The 26,091-nt window shown below is 45.6% G+C and overlaps 1 protein-coding gene across 5 annotated transcripts in view; it reads right to left on the bottom strand.

Moving 5' to 3' along the window:
* The window catches only part of SYNRG (synergin gamma), an 80,357-nt gene that overhangs the window by 19,206 nt on the left and 35,060 nt on the right, over positions 1-26,091 (bottom strand). For all 5 annotated transcript variants that reach the window (XM_084822427.1, XM_084822432.1, XM_084822428.1 and 2 more), the window contains 3 exons: positions 21,613-21,731; positions 20,250-20,312; positions 9,451-10,389 (listed from right to left, as the gene is read on the bottom strand). In XM_084822427.1, coding sequence (XP_084678553.1) covers positions 9,451-10,389; positions 20,250-20,312; positions 21,613-21,731 — 1,121 coding nt within the window. The remainder of the gene's footprint in view (positions 1-9,450; positions 10,390-20,249; positions 20,313-21,612; positions 21,732-26,091) is intronic.

Raw genomic sequence — 26,091 nt, forward strand, 5'->3', positions numbered from 1 at the left:
CCTGGAGCCAGCCCAGTTGTCAAGGCGGCTCTGGAGCAAAATAATTTTGGTCACAGCTGACATGACTTTTAGCAGCTTCGCACAGAAGACAGCCAAGTTGTCCTTTTAATGGAATTAGCCTGGGCTCTTTTCAGCATCAGGGTACAGGATCAATGGCCATTTCCCTAGTCTGCCTACGGTTGTAAAGGGAAGGAAGGGGAAAGAGGACGCAAAAGGATCTCTTTCTCCCCTGAACTATGTGACTGAGCCAGAAGTCTGCCAGTAACAAAACAGATCCGGAAAAGGAGTTGCATTTATTATGCTTCCCTTTCAAAGATTTTCAGGAGCAAAGTCTTGTGGTGAGGCACAGTGGAGGGTGGGCACAGTGAGCATCTGGCCCAGACCAGGAAGACCTGGATTCAAATCCCCACTTGGGGGCTGGTTTGGGGCAAATCAATCGCCCTGTGGATTCAATGTGTTAAGCAACATTTGAAAAGCTGTTCTTTTCACCAATTTGTTTCACAGTTCTTGGGAGCACATCGTAAGAGTCTGTCTTCCCACGGTTTTCATTTAGCCCAGGGGTAAATTTCCCTACTAAGCCCAGGGGTGTTGAATTTTTTCCAACCCAAGGGCTGAATTCCATTTCGGAAAGGCTTTCAGGGGCCGCATTCCAGGGATGGGCGGGGCAGGGCCAAAAGTATCAGCATATTGTAGCTTAAAGCTCTTACTGCTGTAACCAAGCCTTAGGAGAAGCATTTCAACCTTTTAGAAAGGGGGAAACCACTATGCAAATGGTGGTTTCACTATAGCCGGGAAACAATCAAATGATTGGTGGTTGGGGGGAAAGGGTGTGTGCGGTCATTTGCGGAATCCCTGAGGGCCGCATTGAGGTTCTGCACCTGACTTACCCATTGCTGCCACTAACAATCCATCTCCACCCACAAATCTCCCGCTCCCTATTTTGCATCGTTCTGTCGTTAGGTCTGGCCATCAGTACAGATGCAACATATTTATGGTGGCCAAAGGTAAGCTGGAGAGTTATCCCTCGCCAAGTGAATAGCCCCAATTGCAGGGTCTTGCCCTACATTGGTCAACAGAGCAAAGGCTATTTTGACGGTTGATTTAAAATCCTTGGTCGCCACATGTGACCACCGTGGACACATTTAAGAAAGCAGCCTGCTGTTAAAATATGTGGAAATAGTTGCAAGAACTCTGTCAGAGCACCGCATCCTCCAATGAGAATCAGACTGAAGCTCATCAGGCAAAGATATACGGGAGGCAAAATAACTGCACAACCCTGCCTGAAAACCTGACACTCTTCTTTTCAGCTGTCAACAATATTCTGCTTTGCCTGAGGTGGATTAAGCTGTGCCTCATTATTGCTTACATGTCTGGAAAGAAGCCACAGCCTCGAGCTGTGGCTGAATATTTTCGAGGGAACCTCCATTCTAGCTGGGGAAGGGAGGGGGGGGGGGAAGAGAAATGCCATTACTCCTTCTAATAGCGAATTTGGGTAGGGAGTGCCGACAGAGGCAAAACGGGGCCGCTGAGAACTCAAGAGAACTCTGAGGTTTGGAGAAGAACAACAAATCTTTAAGCACACACACAACTAAGGACATCTGTACACCAGCTTAAAATCCTGCATTTAAAATGGGGCTTTCTGCTTCCGTTTTAAATGCAGGATCATGACGACGCCCTTTCTCACGTGCTTCCTTTTCCCCCACCCCCTTCCCCCTCCTTCTCCCCATATCTGAGTCTTCCATTCTCTTTCATTGATCTCATTCCTCTTTTGTCACTTTTACTCTTTTCATGGAGGAAACTGAAGCAGAACACAACGGGGTAATTTGATAGCTCATTCTATGTGATCTATTTAAAAACAGAACAAAAGGCATTTTGTGTAGGAGACGCCTTGAATGATCACGGAGTCATGTAAAGAGCCCGCAAACTTCCGTGATGGAGCAATCTCAATTAGAGGATAAAAGCTCAGTGTGAAGAAGCCAAGGGGCCAAGCCACCCCCCTAAAAAAATCCCAATGAAGACTAAGTATGTTCAGTAGCCAAAGAATACTGAGTAAAACTGGAACAGAAAATGGGGGTGTGGGGAGTGAAATGCCCTGCTTGAGCGTCTTAATAGTATCCTGGAAGAAGGCATGGCTGGAACTCTGATCAGGAGTAGTCTTACAATGAGATGAGGATGCAATGAAATATTTTGTTGCTGGTTGCACTAGTTTCACCCTATCACTTTACTCCCCTTTTCTTTTAATGCTTCTGCGTTTAACTTTACTAACTACACACACACGCACACACACACACACAGGGGTCAGGACAGTCAAGTCTATAAATGGGTAAATCTAGTGCTAACAGAATTAAAAACTGTCCAAGATTAAATTATTATTAATCTATTATTAAATAGAGTTAAATTCACCGCCTAGAGAATTCCGGTTATTGGGCAGGACTGCGGTAAATAAATAAAAAGGATGTTGGGAGACAGGAGGAAGTGGAACAGCAGCAATCTGCTTTAGACACAAAGGGGGGGTGGACATGTTACACCCCCCACCCCACCCCCATGGCACGACCATCGCCTGCAAGGGTAATGATTTCAGAATAAGAATACTGTCGAACGTTACCCGTGTTTGTTAAGCTGTGAGCGACAACACTGCAGAGTGGGAGCACATCGTCCGCCAAGTGCAATTGTCATCCACCATCGATGTATTTATTTATATTTATTTATTACATGTATATCCCACTTTTCTTCCATCGTGGAACTCAAGGTGGCTACATGTGGTTCCCACGTGGTCTCACCTCCAAGCCCTGACCAGACCAAGACCTGCTTAGCTCCAGCAAGGCGACCGCCTCATGTGCCTTCAGGCCATGCCCAGGGACCAATGCCTGTGACCTTCACTACTTTTCAAACAGGAGCCGCTTTGGCTCCAGGAACTGCCACTCAGCCCACTTGGGGCCCTTTCCCAGGCAATGGGGGAGCCTCTCCTCTTCTTCCCCCCTCCCCCTGCAATGGGGCAAGCGGCAATGCTTTGCACCAGACCTGGATGAAGCCCCTTTTCAGGCCTCTGCTCAACATTCCTGTCCGCCTCATCCAAGCCAGACGCCATCAGTCAGTCGCCAGGCAGGCAAATGCAAACAGGCTCATTTGGTCCATGGATTGGGATGGATCTTTTTCTCCTCACTGAGAGGGTGCTCTGCTCTACCTCAGTGCTGCAAAATCGTCCAGGCAGGGTTGACATTGCGCTCTCTCCCTCACCCACACATTCAATTTTGGCTCCACCTCCAGCACCACTGCAGCTAGCCAATCACGATGCTCCTTGCCTCTTGGGCTCCTCCTCTACCACAGCTAATTGGCTGATTACTCCTGTATTTTCCTCTTCCCTCTCCTCCAGCCACCTTATAGCTGATGAGTGGCCGGTCCCCTGACTCCCCAACCCCCTGAAGCCACTTCCAATAGTCTAGATCACAGCAGCCGGCCCACCACTAAAGCAAACAACAAAGGCAAAGCTAGACAGCCCCTGCAGAGAGTGAGTAGCTACTACAAAGAGAGAGAGAGCAAGAGAGAGCGCGCAAGCGCTGCACTTGAGGTGACTGGGAGCCTTCGGGCCTTGCAGTGAATACTGATCTATGCCCTTAAGAGAGAGTTGCAAAATGCATGCAACCTAACCTATAAAATCAGCAATGCCTTGATGCAGACTTTGTACAGAGAAAACATTGGGCTCACTCCCCTCTCTGGATAAGAGGATCTCACTCAGCAGGAAGAGTGCTTGGCCGGAGACCTCAGAGATTCGCTGCCAGCCAAAGCCCTCCTATTCTTCTTCTTTGTGGTCAAGTAAATGGCCAAGCCAGTTGGCCAACCTTGCCATGGAACGTCTGAGAAGACCAGGAGACACTACTGGTCTGGCTCTGACCCCAAGGTTGGCCTTATGCACAAACCCTCCCTGAAAACCTGACACTCTTCTGGGAACATGCAGGACTGCTGCAAGGTTTCGCATTTGTGAAGCGGTGGTCGCACCACTGCTGTGATTTGCACATTCACAGATGTTCAACAAAACATGGAGGCTATGCTGGTCAAGGCAGCTGTAGAGACAGCCCTCAAATGGAGGCACCTCTGCCACAAATAGCGGTGAGCTCTGCCTGCTTCTGATGAGCTCAGATTCGAAGCCCCAAGGTAGCTCTGCAACAGGCCATGTGCGTTTCCACTGTGGGAAACAAAGGGCCTTGAACCTGGGACTTTAGCAGTGGATGCATGTGCCTTGTTCTCTGTGTCGTCGGGGTAGCCTGCCACTGATGGAACTAATTTTTTTTAATTATTATTATTATTTACATTTCTATACAGGCCAACAGCCAAAGTTCTCTGGGCGGTTTACAAAGGTTAAAAATCTGCTGCACTACAGCGCCACCACTGCATATGGCCTAACGGAGCTACTGCAGCTACTAGCTCAGCGGGAATCAGCACTCCTGAGGTCCTACAGCAGGCTTCTGCAACCTGGTGCCCTACAGATGTGTTGGACTGCTGGCTAGGAATTATGGGAGTCGCAGTCCAAGACATCTGGAGGACACCATGTTGGGGAAGGTTGTCCAAAGGGTTCTACTTGGCCCTGTAAAGCTGCTATCTCAGGCCTAGCTCCTCAAGTCTCAACAATTCGTTCCTCTATCACAAAGTGAGCTCATAATCTACCCATCTTTGCATACGCCCCCATCCACTTGCCCTGATACCCACCAAAGAAGAGAGAGACACTTTTCAAATGGAAGGGGATACAATTGCTTTAAACTTTAGGAGCTTTTTCTGATGAGGACCAGAAAAAAAAAGCCAAGAAAAGAAAGGAAAAGAAAAATCACACGTGCTCAGATTTTCAAAATATGCCAAGATAAATATTTATTTAAACACAGCAGGACTTACAGATCACAAAAGAGAATGATATACAGGAGCTCAAAGGGAGTCATCAGAATCAAAGCATGCAGAGGTCAGTCTTTGCAGAAGAGAGATATCAAAGCAGATTCGAAAAGGCACATTCATACAGGAAATGTCGAGTTGAAATAAAAGGTATCAGAGGGGAGGAAAAATAGACAGCAAAAAGGAACACCTCCACCCAGATTTTGATGCACAAAGAACGTTCCAATGAAAAAGTGAAACCAGTTTGCAAGTTCAACAAGCTGGGTAATTTTTGCGATAGTTACTCATGTGCGAGGCTGTGCCCTTGCTGCAATGTTTAAAAAGGGTCGATGAAGATAAATCGGGGAAGTTGGGGTGTGGGGGAAAAGGCCCCAGGGCCAAACAATTCAAATTGACAGGAGTGCTGAAGAAAGGGTTAAAAATTTGGCAGAAAAGCAGCAGCAGCAGTGGCTGAAATTAACATGCAGCAAGTGCTTAAAGGGTCAGTGGTTTGTCAGAGTTTTTTTTAACTGAACCAGGAGCCCTGTTATTAGTACTGGCTAACTTCCACACAAAGAATTAGAGAGCAAAGTTTAAAGAGACAGTATCCCCTTGAAAGAGCTTGGAAAAGAAGTCTCTCTGCCTCATCCCTGCCCAGAGATGTTACGATAATTTGATTGAAAAGTGACTGATTTTTTTTAACAACCTTCCCTCCACGACTGGCCAATCATTTATTCTTGTCCCTATAACTCACCTTCTCCTACCAACTCTCACTGAAGAAGGAATTAAGAGCTCCTTTTATTTGTCAAGCCAACTCTCGCTGGAACATAAAGAAAGTCTTACATGCTATAATGTTCTTGACTCAAGAACATCACTTGTGGAGCCCACTCCAAAGACAACATAAAAGAAGCCCCACCAGCTGACCAGCTGTTTCTCCTAAATCAAGGAACGTTAAAAGGGATACTGTTCCTTTCTGACAGTTCAGTTTACAGACCAAAAGGAAACAAAGGGCGGCAGGATCTACTTGAAAATAGATCGACTTCAAAGAAAGTTATATAGACACTTGAACATTACCAGTTTATAGCTTGAAATGCTTCAAAACTTATATACACACACAGAGAGGAACATCAGAGCAGAAAAAAGTTGTTTTAACAAATAAGAGTTCAGAGCAAGCTCAAACAAGGACGAGGTTTTTGGTCTGGAGGAGACGTTAATACCTCCTTGCCCTTTAACTACGTTTAAGAGATCCTGAACTGGATGTAGGATCACCCACTCCCCTCTTCTCTCATGTGTGAATTTGTGACTTCCTGGCTTCCCAAGGTCTCAGTAGCAGTTGGCCATTACGGCTGCAACCAAGTTAACCATGGAAAATGGCTAAGCAGGGTTCACTCCTAGCTAAGGTTTGAAATGCTGGTTAGGGGTGAACCCTGGTTAGCGTTAACCATGGTTTACTTTGGAGCAGCAACACCAGTGGGTATGGATAGTGGGAATTTGCATGTGAGAGGGGAGTGGTCCACTACTGATCCCCTTAACCATCATTCAGAACTGTGAAGTGTTGGGAGTAAGTTAGCCGTTTGAGGAATACGTCAGATTTGGCACTACGATTTTGTTTTAGTTTTGGAAAAGAGAAAGAACAACCTCCTGATAATGACCCTTTAGAGTAGCCTTCTGCAACCTAGACTACAACTCTGATAATTCCCAGCCGGCATGGCCAATTCCTGGGTGGGAAATATGGGAGTTGTAGTCTAACATATCTGGAGGGCACCAGGTTGCAGAAGGCTGCTTTAGAGTTGAAAACATTTAGCATCGAAACACACAATCTGCTTTTAACCGACCTTAGGACCCAGAATACATCTTTCGATGCAAAATCAAATGGCAATCTTTGAATTGCTACGGACGTCGAACCCATGTCTTGGAAACGAGCTATGTAAAGATCAAGCTACCACCAAGAAATATTAGAAAAATAGTAGGAAAAAAGTGCTTCTGAAAAACCGTAAAGTAAAAAAACTTTCAAGAACACACACAGTGGGGGCCAGACAACTGGGCACCCCACCAGACCGTACCCAAGCATTTTAACATATAAAAAAAGTTCCATTCTTCACAAAGAAGAATTATTCCTGATATTTTGCACCCTGTTAGAGGAATTCTCCCTATCTAAAGCCACCAACGGAATTTTCCCCCTTTTCCATACTTAAAAATAGAACGTAAGATTACAGTAATTCTTTTCATTACTCAAGGTCTTGGGGGGCTGCGGGGGGGGGGGAGAGAAGAAAAAAAATCACACTGAAATAAGTGATTTTTGCAGCAATAGCCTTCCTGCTACAAATACCAACATTGGATAATACCTTTTTGTTTTGGAATACTGTGATTTCCCCCATATTTTTAAAGGCCACAAAATGTTTGATCCAGCGTTTCGCTCTTGTTTACACATCGGTAAATATGTACAGATTTTTAAAAGAAAAAAACACCACGACCGCCCCCGTCACAAAACACTGTGAGGTTTAACAAGTTGCTACCAAATTGGAGATGCCCAATTCCTTTGCTTTGACAGTAATGTCACTAAGGAAATTAAAACAAGGGGCGGGGGGGATCCTAACAAGATTCCCTTGTTTTTAATTTCAAAAAGGAAAAATTGCAAACACGTGAGCATCTGACCATCTTTTAGTTCACTTCCAATCTAGGTGAGAACCAGTGGTCAAGGGCCAAACAAGTGTGTCCTTCCCCGCAGATCGTCACCCAGCTCAGGTGAAAGGGGTCCATGCAGCTGGCCCCACCCATACAGTTCTGGGATTCACATACATACTGCAGTGCCATGGGATCTCCCCTTGGCGAAGTGTCTTCCACAACACTAGTGGGTCATGTAAATGGATCTGTATTCATTACACAGGGATGACTTGAAAGTTACATTTTCATATTTCAAAGTCCATCACTGGCACATGGAGACAGGTAGGCGCTGTCAAGAATGGCTGCGTCAATGTATTTCGATGACAGTACAAACCATCGGGAACCTACCTTGCATACTGTGTGCTAGGGTGAAGATACACACTGATGAAACCATTCTGTGCTTACAAAAACACACAGACAGGTTTTGTGTACAAAACTGGAATGTAAGACAATAGTCCCTAGGCAAAGAGATCTCCCCATTCCTAACACTAATCAAAATTAGGGCCTTAATTCTACCACTAATTAACCTTTTCTTTTTCTTCCTTCCAGAATGCACAGAAACACTTGCTCAGGGCTCACCCACGTCTGATTATCTGTCCAGATATATAACATGGCAGCTATAGGAGTCAAAGATTATCATTATTATTACTTCAAAACACAGATACAGGACCGGTACAGAAGTTAACACTGTTTCCGTCTTAAACTGTGGGTAAAGAAACGGCTGTCAGCTCCATGAGCATGCACTCCCTCACCTTTAAGTCAAACTTAAGTGATAACTCACTGAGGATGTTAACTAGGATTTCAGCCTACCATGATTCGAAACCGCTCCAAAGTGGGCTTCAAATCCTAGTTAAAGTGAAATTCTGACTAATTTCACTGCAGTTAACAATCAGTGCAGAAGCACCACTTAATCATGGCTAAGGAAGAAAGCAGGAATTCACCTCCAAGAGGGAAGAAAGGGATGTGAGGCTGACTCAAAAGCCCAGTTCGCAGGATGCAACAACCCACAGTTTGTGGGCTGAATGAGGCAGGAGTGAGCGAGTATGCTGTTTGCTGCTCACCTGCTCCTACTAAGCTAAACAACCCAGGAATGCTCGGTTCCCGATTTGTTATCTGTGACATCTGAAAATGTAATTGTGGGCTCTTGGGGGATGAATAAATCATATTTGTAACCCAAGAGCACACCATGAGTTACATGTGTGGGTTGATCCTCCTCCAACAACCCACAATTCCAGGTACAGATGTCACAGACAACAACCCAGAGACGGAGCATCCCTAGGCTGTTTATCTCAGCAGGTGTGGGTGGGTGGACGGATGGTAGCTTGCTCCCTCTCATTCACAGTATCCAGTGTTTAAGCCCTGGGTATCCGTGATGTGTGAACCAGGTCAAAATCTCATAGCCTGCACAAGCCCCTGGATATGGGCACGAGTCCTCCAAGGGAGGTACAACACTCTTTCTGAGTCTGATTTCACAGATCTTCAAAGATGGACGAGGTATCTGAGAAGAGACCTGCCTTTTGAGAGAGGAACAGCCCTCAACAGAGCAGGGGCAGGCCAAAGCTAACGTACACATCCGTTCACTAAAAACTAAGAGGCACAAGGCAGCGTCTTGTTAGGAGCAGTCTGCCTCCTGCACTCTTACACTGGAAGAGTATTTCGCCTGGAACTGGGGCTTGCTAAGAGGATGCCAGTAATACTGTGTGGTGTAGGGTCCCCCAACTCAATACAATCCACCCTGAAAATGACATTGGACAACAGAAAACGTGTAACACTGCTTAGTTAAGAGATTAGCAGCTAACCAAGAACACAGGTTCAGAAGCCTTCTCCCACTGGAGGACCAGCACATAATCCTGACATTCAGCTCTGGGAGCAACCCTCTGGGAAATTTCCAATGCCTTTGTTACCAGAGCAATCTAACGAGTTCCTCACCTGCTGCCGGCGGATGCTGGCCACTAACGGTTGGCAAATCCAAAGAACTATCAGACATGACATGCTTAAGGTCACCTCCCACGTCCGCCAGTTTCATGTCGAACTGGACAGAGAGCGCGTCTTCCGAGTCCTCCTTCCCCACACTGCTGCCCCCGATGGACGGGAGGTCCAGGGACTTGACAGAGGCTGAGTCCTCTTTGGTGTGCTTGAAAGCGGCCAGTTTGTCGACCAGGGATTTTTCAGAGCTGGAAGAAAACTTGTTCGAGTGGAAGTCGGCAAAGTCGTCTTCGCTCTTCCCTGATGAAGGGGTGTGGTCTTTCAGTTCTTCAAAGCCTAAACCAGGGCCGTCCAGAGACAGCTGTTTGAATATGTCGTATTTGGTGGGAGCGGCGGCTGGACTCTTCACGGCACTGACTAAGGAGCCAGCTGGAGGAATGGGGCTCCCCTCTTGCTTGAGGGTGTTGTATTTATCATCCGCAGGTGGCTCGGAGGAGCCGGTGCTGCTACCAAAAGCCATGAAGTCTGCAAATTCATCCTGAGTACTGGCTGAGGTGCAATTCGACAACCCTACAAACAAGTTGAAGTCAGCAAAATCGTCGGCCAAAATTGAGCTATTGCTGGACGCCGGCAGAGTGGCAGTGGCCGATGTCAGAGGCAGCGGCACAGGGAAAGACACCAGTTTTGGGGAATTGTAGGCAGCTGGAATGGGGAGAGGTTTGTTCTCTCCGGCAGAGGCTGAGGAAAACAGATCCAGGTCTGCCAAATTCAGAGAAGGCTTGGCTTGCGGTTGTGGCTTTGACTGGGTAGGTAGAGAAGAGAAAGGGGGAGGAAAGGGTTTATCTTTCATTGGCGGGTCTAGGGGCGAGATGCTGTCAGCGGTTTTGAAATCTGTGAAACCATCGTCGGGTCCTGCAGATTTGAATTCTGCGAAGCTGTCTCCTGAAAGTAGAGAAAAGAAGGAAATGTCAGTAGGATTTCTGAAATGACAGCTGTGACGGTCTCCCAACCAAGTAATGAATGTGTTAATTCACACAAATGCTCAAAATGGCTTTGGAGCAATTTGTTTATTTTGTTCAATTCCCATCTCACTTTTTCCCAAGGACTCAAGGCAAATAATGTTTTGATTTTTTTTTTTAAAAACCAACAACGATAAAAAGTAGTAAGCAGAATCCAACCAAAGTAAAGCATTTCAAAGTCCCGATTTCAATGGGAGAGATATAAGCATGTGCTTAAGATTCCCATCTTAACCCATGGTCTGTTTTAGGGTTGTTTAACCTTCTCATAAGCCATCCTCGCTGGGTTCTCATGACATACTAAGCCACAACAACTGACCGACGATTCTTGAATATTCAAAAGGGAGGACAGCGCACACCGCAATCCACTGTGGCTTAATTAAGCCACGATGGGCTGCGGTGATCTTTGACATATCTTTGACAAGCTCATACCCAGAATAGCCAATTTTTACATATTTTTTCATTCCTACAGGATCGTGCTATTTCCTGTATTGGAGATTTCACAGGGGTCCTTCATATGTTGGAGATTAATAGCACCTGGACTAAAAAAAGGGCCATTCTGTATCTGGTTCATATATTATAGCATCACAATGGGAAAAACCTTTTACAGCTGTTTTTCATGTTTTCCCATATCTCAACTTACAGACCCAACCCACAATTTCTAGAATTATAAGATACACTAATAGGGCCTCTGATTTTTGAAAAGGAAGCTTTAGTTTTAAGTTAAATATTCTCTATCAAGAGGAAAACCCTGTGTGTCAAGTGGGAGAAGCTTAGAAAAAGACCCAAAGGAGCTGGTAGGGATTTAAGGAGAGAGGAGTCCTATGTCATAAAGAGCAACAAGAGACATGAATCCTTTTGGCAGCAGAGTGCCAGACAGAGGTCAAGGGGAGACTATAGATCAGGGCTGGGGAACTTCTGGGGGTCTGGGGCCAATTCCCACCACCTTGGAAGTCACACACACTCTTGCCACTGAAATTGCCACACTGCCGAATGGCCGCAAAATTTTGGCAGCAAAATAGTGGCCATTTCTGTTCAAAAGAAAGAAAATGGAAAATGCAGCTCTTTTTTGTGTGTGCTGCTGATGAAATTCAGTGGCAATTTGGTGGTCGGGCCACAAAAAAGACCAGGTAGCCGCCCACCTCTACTATAAACCAAAAGAAGTGAAAGCTGAAGCAGTGATGCTATGGGATGCATTTTAGGTTAGGCCATGACCCAATAGCAGGTTCTGACTCACCAGCTGAAGACCAATGTTTGGATCTGCCCCCCACACCACTTCCCACCCCAAGGGTAGAAATGAGAGACAGCTGTAGAAATCAATAGAGAAATCCAGGATTTTAGTTCAGTAGTCATTAGACAGCCATGTCATTAGACAGCCATGAGACAGCCCGCTCAGAAACAAAAGGTAGCAGAAAAGAAAGGAATTCTTGCTCTTTCTAACTTAGATCTTATTTCAAATGATCTTTTGGACTACAGTGCAGGTCTGTTGTAAGCTCTTCTCCCCTAACCAGAGCTCCACAGCTTGCAATATTTTTCCCCCTTTCTCATAATACTAGAACCCAATGGGGTCATCCCATGAAGCCGATCAGTGGGAGCTTCAGGACAGATCAAAGGCAGGACTTCTTCACACAGCGCAGAGTTAAACTATGGAATTCACTTCCGCAAGACACAGTGATGACCACCAATTTGGATGGCTTTAAAAGGGGGTTGGAGAAATTCCTGGAGAAGGCTATCAGTGGCTACTTGTCCTGATGGCTCTATGCTACCTCCAGTATCAGAGGCAGTATGCCTGTGTACACCAGTGGCTGGGGAACATGGGCGGGAGGGTGCTGTTGCACTCATGTCCTGCTTGTGGGTTTTCTGTGGGCAGCTGGTTGGCCACTATTTGAAAAGAATGCTGGACTAGATGGACCTTGTTCTGATCCAGCAGGGCTCTTCTTATGTTCTTGATATGGGATAATGGGAAAGTTTTTGCGTGAAAGGGCCATGCTTGACTTTAATTAAACTACATTCTCCACACAAAATATGACCTGAGGTAGAAGACACATGAATGCCTTTGCTGCTACCTTGTTTTTGGGTAGACATGCTGCTGTCCAGTCACAACTAGACTAAAATCCTAGATTTCTTCACGGATTTCTACAGAGAGCTCTCATTTCTCCCCCAGGGGTGATAAAAAATATGGCTTCCAATGTAAACTCATACATTCCCTGTCCAGAGAATGACATGGGTTATTCTAAAATTCTCTCTGTGGTTTACACATGCAGCAGAATGAGGTTCTAGAATGGGCTGTACTATTTCCAACTGCAAATGGGGGGAATCCACATTTTTGAATGATCTCCCATGTTTAAACAAACAAACAAACAAAAACACCTCCCTCCAAGATGAAAACTAGCAAGAAAAAGTGAACTGGGCCAGGAACTCCTGGCATCTGCTAGGAGAGTGGGAAGAATTTTCCTTTTTCTTATGACCAGGGATGTGTTGGGGGGGGGTTTTACATGGGGAGGCATTAAAAATGTTTCATATTTTTACTTTGCTCCTCTCCTATTGCTAGCAGAACTAGAAAAAAATTACTTGCATGACTTGAGAAACTGAGCCAAATTACAGCCCCAATTACAGTGCCTCTCCTCCATCTCTATCGCTCACACAGCATGGCCAATTTGCTGTGGGAGCTCAATTGTTGATAAGGGGTTATCTAGAAGCAAGTGTGGCGAATTGACTGGCATGGGGGGAAAGGTTAGCTGTTGCAGCGGTTTTAAATGTGGACGCAAATGCTTCCCCCACCCCCGCCCCGCACTTCAACTTATATCCCTGATTATACATGCTTAATTGTATCAATTGTCAACAAGATTGAAATGAGTCTTGATTAAAACAATAGCACTTGTCTAGAATACAAAATAGTAATTATGTGCCATAAGAAATGATGCAAATTTGCTTCATTTTCATAATTTATAAAATGTGCAGAAATGTGTCGTCCCCCCTCCCGTACAGGGGGCACTTAGCCAGAATGGCACCAGCTACTAATAAAGTTAAACCATTTTCAAAGTTGATTAAGCTGTGCTAGCTCCAAAGACTGTGTTGTAATATCCTGCCATCAGCTCAGATCTTCATCTGATGGCATTCCCTTCATAGCGTGGGTGGGTGGGTAGCTACCATACAATCCTTTGATGGAGCCCTGGCTCTAGAATAACTATGGGTTCCAACTCCAACTGCCCCTCCCCCAACAACCCAGAAATCCTGGTTTGCATGTCTCACTTAACAACTTCGTTCCTGGGTTATTTAGCCCCAGCAGAAGCAATCAGGCGGTGGCGGGGGGGGGGGAGGGAGAGAGAATCACCATTCTCACTCGCTCCTGCTTTGTTCACAACTCAGGTTTTTAAGAAAAACGTAGGCTGTTGTGACATATGAACCGGGCTCATTCCTGTCATGGTTAACCATGGTTTATCCTGACTTCCAATGCAGGCATTGACCTGGTTCGCACGATCACCGCAGCCCATCGTGGCTTAATTAAGCCACAGTGGATTGCGGTGTGCGCTGTCCTCCCTTTTGAATATTCAAGAATCGTCGGTCAGTTGTTGTGGCTTAGTATGTCATGAGAACCCAGCGAGGATGGCTTATGAGAAGGTTAAACAACCCTAAAACAGACCATGGGTTATGCGAGGGTTATTTAACCCTTGCCGGGTTCACACAACATGACAAGCCATGGCGACCATCTGCTGTGGCTTGAATATTCAAAAGGGGGATGGCACACAGTGCAACCCATCATGGTTTGAATAAACCAGGGTGGGCTGCAGTGATCATGCAAACCAGCCTACTGACTCCTGACTCATCGAACACCTTTTGTTAAGCTGATTGCAAGTTAATGGACCTAGTTAGCTTGTTGGAAGATGACAAAGAATCTGCCTGAGGCCCTGGAAGTTGTTAGAAGCTGGTTTCTTGATACAGAAACCACTCTGGGATGTGATTGGAAGTTAGTTTAGCTGTTTCAATTCAAATTGTTTTGAATTGTTTTTTGTTTTAATTTTGTTGTAAATTGCCTTGAGTCCTTTTTGGGGGGAGGGGGGAAGGTATCTAAGAATTTTTTAATAATAATAATAATAATAATAATAATAATTTAATTTAAAATGGAGTTATTTAACCCATTTAATTTTGATTAACCCATTCACCAGCATCACATATTTACACAGAAGCCACTGTTAAAATATCTTTATTACTTAAAATGCAATGCAATGCAACCCTCTTTATCTAACTATACTCACAAACACCGGTTTGTTTGTTTTCATTTTTCAAAGTACCATCACCAAAACCCCCCAGTCAAGTCAGTTTCACAAATGTTACCATGAGTTAACAAATCAGCAGGCAGATTTTAAGTTGTGACAAGAAATACTGAGGACACTGAATACAAGCCCTCTTATGTGGACATGATTATTTCTTTAAAGATGGTGCAAGCTTCAGCTTTTCCAGAAATTGTGTTTTTGTGAAACTGACGCTAACCCAAACCGACGCATGACACAGCAAAACCCCACTTACTGATGAACTGCAAGCTTTTCCATTAGAAATGTAAGCTGGTGAAAGGGTTAAAAGTAACAAAAGGGCAATTCAACATCAATGACTCTCTTGCTCCTTCCCCAATAGTAAACTGAAATATTGGACTGGCCAAACTTGTGCATTTGTGCCTGTTAAACTTGTGTTTGTGGCTGTTCCCTCCCCACCCCCACCCCCCAACTCCTTGCATCTTTATATACTGAACTAAATGATCAAGCGTCTTAATTTCATGAATGTTGCTTCTTTACTCCCACCCACTCATTTACAACTGTGCCTATGCCCTGGTCACATGGTGGAGATCAAAAGGCTGTTGATCATGTCCCTGAAATGCAGGGGATACTATCCCATCAATGAGCTAGTGTCAACGCTTGGCTACGAATACTGGCCAGAGCAAGGAATTTGCTTTGGATTGCTCTTAAGAAAACTCACACTGGCTGGGTTCACACAACACACTAACCCACACTCAGTGGTAGAGTTGGGTAGTGGTTGAACTGCGGGTGGTTTGTTGAACTGTGGGTTAGCGTGCTGTCTGAACCCAGAACATTTTACATACGGTGGCTTGTTAACTATGCAGTGTGGCTTGTTAACCACCCTGAACAACCCAACAACAAACCATGGCTTCTCAAGGTGGCTTGTTGGAGAAAAATAAGCCACACTGCCTGGTTAATAAGCCCCCCTGCAGAAAATGCCCTTGGTTCAGACAAAATGTTAACCCACGGTTCAAAAACAACCCACAGTTCAACAACAACCCACAATCAACCACCGAGTGTGAATTAGCGTGTTGTGCGAACCCAGCCAATGACTCTGAAAAACAAAACGTTGAGATTTGTGCAACAGTGAGCAATTTCTGGTCTCATTCTGAAGGGTGATGAGCACGTTACACCAACAAGATTTTAATGAGAGTTGCAGATACTCCAGCTCTTAAAATAGCACACCAAATCATGTCACATTCCTAAGGGAGAGGTGATTAAAGGGCATCTTAGTTGTTTATTACATTTACTAGAAAGCTCAAGGTTGTACTTTGTAAGCAGAGATGCAGGAATTCCAGCCCCCAAGGCTGACACAATTGTGTGAAGGGAAAAAGGGTGCTCCAGCAGTCCATGATTATGGATCACGTATGCTCTTCCCTTGTCTGTGAATGACTAATGCCCTCTATCAGGTATGAAACATCATGTCCTGGTGTTTAATTTTTAGATCCAACCAGGGCCACTGAGAGGGTGCACTCCCTGCCTCTGAGGAAGAACATCACGGCAAGGGAGAAACCAACCTAGCCCCATACATCACCCAGAGAAGGAACAACTGCAGGGAGCTTATTTCACCCTTCCCTGCTAGAAAAAACACCTATAAGAACTTTGAAACTAAGAACCAGTGTGCCTGAGTTTTCCTTTTTTCCTTCTCCCTCCCAATCCCTTTTCCTTTTGCATCATGTCTTTTAGATGGTAAGCCTGAGGGCAGGGACTGTCTCATTATTAATCTTTGTTAGCTCCTCTGGGAGCCTTTTGGGGCTGAAGAGCAGGGTATAAATACTGTAAATAGATTGGTACAGTGGAGGCTGGTGGTTCCAATGTCAGTGGAACCATCAGCTCTGGGTTTCAGTCAGAACCAGTCAGAACTCTAAAGGAGCTACCCAAGGTAGCTCCTTTATCCATGCTTTGCACCTTGGATAGCTCCTTTAGAGTTCTGACTGGTACTGACTGAAGCCCAGAGCAGATCCACTGCCCCACTGACATTGGAGCCTCCAGTAGATAGATAGATAGATAGATAGACAGACAGAAAGACAAATCAATAATGAACCATTTTCAGACTTCCCTAATTAAACAGTCGTGGACTACCTTTATATACCAGGTTTCAGTTTTCTACGTAGTGTGGGAGTTAGTGAACGAGGCCCAAGCATTTTTCCATATAAAATATTCTACACAGCTTTCAAGGAGAAGCTCCTTGGGAAGTCTCCTGACCAGGCACTAATTCCGGCTTGGCTTTAAAACATAATCACATTCCAAGCCCACAAACCACTTGCTACATGCAGCATCTTCCATTTCTGCTTATTGCACTGAGACAATGGCGAGATTGTATTATAGCCAAGCTTACTGTGAAACTGAGATTAATAATGCACTTCCCCCAGACTCTGATTACTGAAAACACACGAAGCATGCTGGACGCAACGGACAAAGCTGCCTGTCGCCTGCAGAGTTCATTAGCCACAGCAGGTTCAGTAGACTTTTAAAAAGGTGCCGCACAGGGGCTGGAGTCAATTCCGATCTCGGAAAACGACATCTTTCCTCGAAAACGTGGGAAAAGCTGCCCTGGGGGACCTTATGCAGATCAGCTGTCCTGGTAACAGCTATAATAGAGCTGTAGTTCTTGCAGGTGAATAGAGATTTCTCTGCAGCCTGCAACAAGGGAGGGAGGAAGAATGCTTGGCTTTTAAGAGCAGCTGCTTATGATTATGGGAACTACTGAAGACAGCGCCTACACGAGCTTCCTATCATGTCCTGGCCACAATCCAAGGAATTGGCTCTGGCCTATCAACACGCTTTACATACCACAAGGGTTACTTTCTCTTTTCAGTGGCTTGCCACCTTATCTCAGGTCAAATGATTTGTCCACAGTCTTTCCCTTTTCCTGCCCCCTCCGATCCTTTTAAGTGGAGGTATGGAGGACTGAATCAGGGCCTTTTTGTACACAAAGCAGGGGGCTCTTCTACCACTAAGCACGTGATGCTGCCTTCTACTGCACACGACTCTCAGGCCATCTAACACAGTCTTTTGTCGTTGTTGCTGCTGTACTTGGTGTTTACTTTTCCCCTTGTTGCATATTATCATTTAACCCACAACAACCCGACTTGCTGTGGAACTGGGTCACTGTTGGGCGCAAGGTCACCCGGCAAGCTTCACAGCTTAGTGGGTATTTGAACCCAGCCCTAGTCTGACCCACCAAGATACCAAGTGGGCTTTCAGTAACCACCACCTCTCCAGGGTCCTTCCCAGCCTTGCTCTCTGCTCCTGCCTACCCGAGATGCCAGGGGACTGAACCTGGGATGGTCTGCATGCAAACAGGCTGCTCTGTCACTGAACTGCAGTCCCACAACACCCTACACTCAAACTCTTATGTGCATCAAAAGGCACATCTTGAAGCCTGCAGTCAATCATACAGCAAGTTACTGCAAATCTATGCGCGAATCTCAGCCTTCATTGCCCACGCAACATCTGGCCATATTCCCCTCTCCTTTCGGCCCTTTTTCTCTCCCTGTGTATCCTTTCTTCTCAGCTCCTGTCTCTGGAACACTCTCTTTGCCAACATGGCCTGTCACCATTTCTCTAAAAAATAATTTAATCGTAAATCAGTTTACAGATGAATCCATTAAGTCTGCTTACATTTGCCTATGATGGTCCTAAAAAAGGATGAAAATACACACACTCTCTTTCTTTGTTTCTAGATGATGCATAGATGTCACAGGAGGAGGCAACATCTGAGAAGAAGCTTTCTCTGCTGTGAGAGCAAGAGAGGGGAATGCCTCTTCTAGGGTTGTACCTACGAGCTGCGTTTTTGTTGTTATAAAAGATATTTTAAAAATACTTCTGCCTGATTGATCAAGGGCACCTTTTCAATCTAACGAAAGGTTTTCAATCAAAATCAATATAACCAAAATTAATCAATAATCCAGCCCTACTTCCAAATCGCCTTTCCTAGCAACTCCCACACCCGTGTTCCTTACACTTGTCATATTCTTATTATTCCTTTTGAGGCACCAGAGCCTCCTCCCATATCAACCGGCCTGCCTCCTCCGAGGCGTTTCTCTAAGTACCACCTGTAGGAGAAGTGCATTATGTACAGACAAGGGAAAGGGCCTTTTCTGTGGTGGCACCCCAAAGTGTGGAATACCATCCCTAAGAAAGTTCAACCAGCACCGCCATTTCAACCTTTTTGGCCCCAGGCCAAGACATTTTTCATTGCCCGGGTATTTTAATTGACTGATTCACTTTTGCTGGTTGTACAGCATGTTGCCTCTCAGTTGTATTGTTTGTACGAGGCGTATTTGTGTTGGTTTTTAAAGTATTGTACTTGCTCTTTTGAATTTTTAAGTTTTGTATCCTGCCCTGGAATCCGTTTTGATGAAGGACGCTTTAGAAATGGCGCGTATATAAAATATAAATAAAAGAAATATTAGAGACTAGGGGTCACCAACGTGGAGCCTGCAGACACCAATGTGACCCCAGACACCTTCCTTGGGGCTCACTGAGACACCCTGCTCCTCCTCAGTTTTTATTTTACAATATTTTTATATTTCTTACTGGCAGCTGGGATGGCTTCAAAGCGAAGTGAGAGCCTCTAGCTGCTGCCATCTTAATTTCCTATGAATGCCTCTGGGCAGGTTACTTGTCCTTTGTGACTAGCCAAGCCCACCTATGCCAGCCATTTTATGGCTGTGCCCAGGACACTATCTCAAGTTTCCACATGTGCCCATGGGCCCAAAAGGCTGCCCCTTCCACCTCTCCTTCCCAAGGGCCTTCTGCCTGTCCTAGGCCTCTATGGGATGTGAGCAACTTGGCCAACAGGGGGGATGGACTCGATGGTCTTGTAGGCCCCTTCCAACCCTACTACTCTATGATTGTTGTTGTTGCTCAGTCGTTCACTCGTGTCCGACTCTTCGTGACGCAATGGACCATAGCACGCCAGGCCTTCCTGTCCTGCGCTCTCTCCCGGAGCGTGCTCAAGTTCATATTCATTGCATCTGTGATGCTATCTAGCCATCTCATCTATGATAGCAGTCAGAAAATCCCTCCTGCCTATGCCAATCAGCCAATCACTGCCAGAGGCTTCATCACTACCACCTCCCCAAAACTGCTTAGCACCCTGCAATGCAGACAAGCAAGGCCACATCAAAAGGCGTTTCCGGCTTGTCCTAGGAATTTCCTTTCTGTAGGTGCCAAAAGCCTGTGCGTCTCTCTGAGGCGTTGCAAAGTTGGGCTCATTTCTTTATAGCAGCCTTCCTCAACCTGAAGCTCTCCAGATGTGCTGGACTACAACTCCCAGCATCCCCAGCCAGAATGCTGGGAATTGTAGTCCAACACATCTGGGGGGTAGCACGTTGGGGAAGCCTGCTTTAAAGGAGCAACTACAAATCAAACCATTTATGCCCTGCAGTTATAGTGTCGATGAGGTTCAGCCAATCCTATAGATACCACACAGAAATACCAGAAAACAACTAGAGAACATTAAAGATTCCAAACTTGGCATGCTTACCTATGGATTTACTCTCAGATGGCTGCTCCAGCTCTCGAAAAGCGCTGTATTTGTCTCCATAATCTATCATGTGAATAGTTAAAAAAAGAAAGAAGGAATTTAGTTACAATTAGGGATGTGCAAACCCACTCCTGTCCGGGTTCTCCAGGCACCCACCCAGCCCCTGCTCACCAGTCCCCAGACCGCGCTTGAGCCCCTCCCGTGCTCATCGAGCAGCCCACACTCACCCCAGAGGCCTCATCAAGCTCCACAGTCTCCATTTCTTGAAAAATAAAATGGCGATTGCAAAAATGTGCATATCTACGCATGCACAAAATGCGCATCTTCACAAAAACTGCACATTTTCGCGCGCACACAACTATGCACACCCGCAAAATGTGCATTTTCGCAATTGCCATTTTATTTTTCGAAAAATGGCAACGGCGGAGCTCAGCAAGGCCACTGGGGTGAATGCGGGCTGCTCGACGAGCGAAGGGGGTGCGGGGGGTGGGGTTCTACTGGATTCCCGGACAGAACTGGATGCCTGTGCCATCCCTAGTTACAATATTGTTAAATTAGACTGCAGTCAGAAAAACAACAACACACAATTATGGGTTAAACGGGCATGAAATGCCTCCATTATCTTCTTGCCTAGACATTTTGCAGTAGCAATTGGCCAACGTTTAAAGGCTTTCCTGAACCAGGAATTACATGGCTCAGGTATCTCACTGTCAGTGGTGTCTCCATTTGAGCCTGATTTAAGATCTAATTATCTTGTCATGAGCCAAAGGGAGACAGCTGCCTTGAGCACAAGACTTTGGCTATCCTTGAGGATGGGGGGGGGGGGGAGAGAGAGAGTGTCTGGGAACATATAGACCTTCCTGGTGGAGCACAACCTCCTAGGAAGTTCTCCTCCATCAGCCCCATGGAAACAGACAGCAGCTGTGCAAGATGAAGGCAACATATACGTGTAGCACCAGTTCAACTGATCTTGCACAGAACAACTTCACAGTGGACTGTGCCCCATTGATTAGTTGGAAGAAAAGACCATTTGGATCCCACCCCACACACACACACACACACCTGTTTTAATGACAACCCATGATTTAAACAACCCATGGGTTCCTATGCATGTGCAGGAGAGAGAGGAGTGGTCCTGTTCCACATTCAAATCACGTGCTCTACCACTTTCAAATGTTACATCCACATGCAGATCTGGTGTACTGGAGGTGGGACAGATGCAGCTGGTGGATGGGGAGAGGTGTGCAGTGTGCCGTTCACTATGTGCAGTGAAGCACTCCTGTGAAGGGTTTGATCCAATCAAGCCAGAAGAAAAATTAAGCAGAATAACACCATGTTAATATAGCTGGCCATTGCTTTTTACCTCCAAGCGACACTGTGCCTTCAGCAGGCTTATCAGAGGCGATCCCTTTAAAAACAGCATATTTATCCACTGCGGACAGCATTTTTGTGCCAGAGAGCGGTATCAGCATCGAAGGAGCGCTAAATAAAACAAGAGGAGAGAGCTCAGCACAAAGGTCTCTGTTCCTCATGAGAAATTCATCAGCTGTTTTCAGTCATTAGAGCGGGCATTCTCAAGCCTCGTGTGTTAGGGTAAACAGGGGGCACAAAATTCATCTGGGGAGATCTTGATGCACGAGCAGTTTCTGGCGAGATGAAAAGGCAGCCCAAGTCATGGCAGAACATGGGATGGAAACGTTCCAGACATATGCTAGAGTGAAGAAAACCACACACGTGTGGGTATGTCATGGTGACATTTATGCCACAATGCTTCCTAAATATATTTTTAGGATAAGGGACCAGAGTGGAGAAAGTCAGTAATGTAAGGTGCATGGCATTTTTTTTCTTTTGTGACCTACATACATTCTGCTCTGAATTTTACAGTCCTTTTCTTAAGCTGCAAGGCAAACTTCAGAATCCCACAGTGCAATAAAAGGACCCAAGCATGACTGATACCTGAGCTGCTGAAAGGAGCAGGAAAGAGATTTCTCCCCTCCCAGGCTACAGCCATGTGTACAACGTGGCTACAACCACTTCTTGCACAGTTCTTTTCACACAACTGTTCTTGTCACTCCCGGACCCTTTTAAGATTTTCAAAAAAATGTCTCCAGGTTTTCTGGGGTGCGCGTGTGCTTTTTTAGATATCTTCCCTGGACCAAAAGCCCTCTTTCCCCTTCCGGATCCTCATTTTCTCCTTATTTCCACTCTAATGTTTCACCTCTACACTATAACTGGTTAGCTTTTTCCACTCCTCCCCCTTCCTTTTCTCTTTTTAAACACTCTTTTTATTACACACAGCCTTCCTCCACAGTCTCTCGCTTTTTATGGGCTGGTTTGGATGACCATCTCAACTTAATAAGATAGTAATAAGCATTAATCCTAATGGGAAGAATGATATTATGGCACCATGGTTTCCATTTATTTCCTACGTTGAAGCCCTTCAAACTTTTGATAACATTCCAACCAAGTCCAGTTGCCTATATTTTTTTCCAATTAATACACACATGCACACAAAATGACATTCACTCGCACACGCTCTTTTTATATGTTGCACAACTTGTACTTTTACTCTTATTAGGTATTGAGTTCTTACTTAGGCTGTTTTAATGTAGATGTTCTATAAGCATATTGGTTATAGACTAAGATTTATAATAACCAAATTCCTTTATTTCTTTAGTGATTTTGATGTACTATTATATACAACCTTCTTCTTCTTGTTGCCTTTATTTTGTTAACTTTATTTTGAAACAAAGTAAGAATTTCATGGGGGAAAAAAGCATTGATGTGAACAAGTATTGCAGTCGCTTTGCGGTGGGCATGAACAAGCCTGAAACTCTTCAATTAAGTACAGCTTCCTGTTACATCCGAACCAGGAAACTTGTTAACAGCTTTGGAATAAGCCAGGATATGACTCCATGGTTTCCATTTGGCTTAATAACCTGATTTGTTCCAAAGCCATTAACCATAGCCTTCCACGTTGGATGAAAAAGGTGGAAACTGTGGTTTATGGAAGACTTCCTGGTTTGTTCACTTACAAGAAGAGAGGGGGCAAAGGGGCTTTGTGCTTGGCCAAAAGGCTCATTTATGTCTTGACATTAAGCTGAGATATGATCATCTGAATGTGCATCCCTCACCCTACAAGTAGGACTCAAGTTTAAACCTCGACTTCCCAGGGTGCTGCTTGAGACTCTCTTTCGGTGGTGGGGAGCTCTGCTCTGAATTACATCAAGTAGTAATAAAAAGAGCAGCTCTGATCATAAGAAGAGCCCTGCTGGATCAGACCAAGGGTTCATCTCATCCAGCATTCTGTTCACACAGTGGCCAACCAGCTGTCAACCAGGGACCCACAAGCAGGGCATGAGTGCAACAGCACCCTCCCGCCCATGTTCCCCAGCAACTGGTGTACACAGGCTCACTGCCTCTGGTACTGGAGGTAGCATGCAGCCATCAGGACAGCCATTAGTAGCCACTGACAGCCTTTTCCTCCAGGAATTTGTCAACCCCCCATTTCAAAGCCATCCAAATTGGTGGCCATCACTACATCCTGTGGTAGTGAATTCCATAGTTTAACTACGCGCTATGCAGAGTTACCTTTACCAAATCACAGAGAAATCACACCCAACAAGCACTCGCTGGAAGAAAGGCTCCCAAATCAGAGGGGAAGACTTCTAGTTAGGAGGTAAACTCTGAATTAAGCCATGTTTGGAAGGACCCAGCAAGGGGTTTAGACCAGGGGTGTTGAACTCTCTCCATCCGAGGGCCAAATTCAATTTCGGAGACGTTCTCGGGGGCCACATCTTCAGAGGTGGGTGGGGCAAGAGGGCAGGGCCAAAATGCCAAAGAATACCAGCTGATTTTACCTGAAAGTTCTTACTGGCATTTCAGCCTTTCAGAATGGGGGAAAAACTGCACAAAAGCTGGGAAAACCACCAAATGATCAGTGGCAGGGGGAAAGATGGCACGGCCATTTGGGCAACCCCAGAGAGCTGGATTGGGACACCAGGAAGGATGGATTTGGCCCTCAGGCCTGAGGTTCTACACCCCTGGTTTAGGAGCATTTGAAGCTGCAGCCCTGCTGAAACTAAAGCTGGTGTGGACCAGACCAGGTCCTGAATAGAGACAATTGGAAGCCCAGTGTAAAATCAAGATGCAAACAGGATAAAGATAGACAGCACTGTTTACAAAGAAGTCCCTCTGCTGCTTATGCTGGATTTGATGTCTGTCTACTCCTCCAAGCATTCTCCTAGACCAGGAACATGGACCTGTGGGAAAGGAAAAGGAAAGGTTCCTCCTGTGCAAGCACTGGGTCATTACTGACCCCTAGAGGGACGCCTGCTTACACTGGCGTTTTCATGGCAGACTATAGCGGGGTGGCTTGCCGTTGCCTTCCCCAGTCGTGACTGCCTTTCCCCCAGCAACCTGGGTACTCGCCTGGAGGTCAAATCTGGCGTACCAAGGTTCCCTAGATGGCCCCACACCCTTTCTCCTAGCCACCCATCATTTGATGGTTTCCTGGCTTTTGTGCCATTTCCCCCATTCTAAAAGGTTGACGGGTGTCTAAAATTCAGTTACTAGCAGTGAGAGCTTTTGGGCTCTTTTGGTCCCATGCATGTGTAGACAGAAAAAAGGCCTATAATTCCCAGCATGCCCCAGCTAGCCTTTCTCAAATTTCTGTTGCCACTGTGCTGGCAGCAAAAAAATCAGCAACTTTGCTTTAAAATAAGCCATGCAGGGATCATGCCCCTAATTCCGAAGCAGAATCGCACTTCCAGGCAGCCGCCGGGAGCACAAGTCTGCTTCCAAACAAAATCGCTTCGTTTTAAAGCAAAACCGCTGTCTTGTTTGCCGTCACCATGGCGAATTCGGCCGCAGAGGCAGGGGGGCCACAAAAATGGCCACAGGGGCCGCCTGTTGCTCACCGCTGCCTTAGATGGTGCCTGCCACCTATGGTTTTTGTAAGCACATATATATATAGCAGCTTTAAAAAACTGCTGTCCAATTAATCGAGGGACCTTCTAAACTCAAAAACCGTAACCTTGACATGTTTTGAAGGCTGCCGGATCTAACCGATGATGTGACAAAACATTGCAGTCCCAGTTCAGATATACATTGGGTTCTGCAGAGAAAGCTGCAACAACAAACTAAGACTGTGCTTGTAATTCTTGGCAAACCAAAAGCACACTGCATTAGCTCCCCCTGGCCCCTTTCTCTTATCTCCCTCGTGGCAGCTCCACTCAGCATCCTGAACATTAAAACATATAATTTCTTTGACCCTTAAGCCCAGGCCACCAAATACGAAGTCTGTTGAAAATACAAATTTCTGTGGGCTTCTCTGAGATATAAAACTGGACCAGGAGCAAGAATCTTTCTACTGCCTTTTCAAATCTCCTTATCAGTAACCTACAAGCCTGGTACAAGCCGAACATTTTACAGATGTGAGCTAATAGGAATCCATGAAGCCTGCAGACACACAGAGAGACTACACAAACGGAGAGATAGCATTTATGGAAACAGTATTCAATTTCACACTGGGTATCTTAACAGGATGTTCTACAGCAAATGTAATTGCTAGTTGCCCACAGAGCTAGAGACGCCCCTCCCCACTCCACCTCATCCCAAATAAAAGTCTTTAAAGAATTACGTCTGCCTTATCAGACTGTAAACAAGTATTGTGTTCTACAGGAGAGGTGGAGTCGCACAGCCATTCATAGTCCCAGGTGAGGCCTCTCCAAGGAAAACAAGAGGCACAGACCCCCTCCTGCCACTTCACTCCCCAATTAGACTGTCACTCGCAGTAATTTCCTGTGCAAAAGGTGAATATTTTCAGCAAAATAGCAGTAAT

The sequence above is a fragment of the Heloderma suspectum genome, chromosome 16 (genome assembly GCF_057233095.1).
Source record: "Heloderma suspectum isolate Gila_16-S chromosome 16, 16-S_ref, whole genome shotgun sequence".
Classification (NCBI taxonomy): domain Eukaryota; kingdom Metazoa; phylum Chordata; class Lepidosauria; order Squamata; family Helodermatidae; genus Heloderma; species Heloderma suspectum.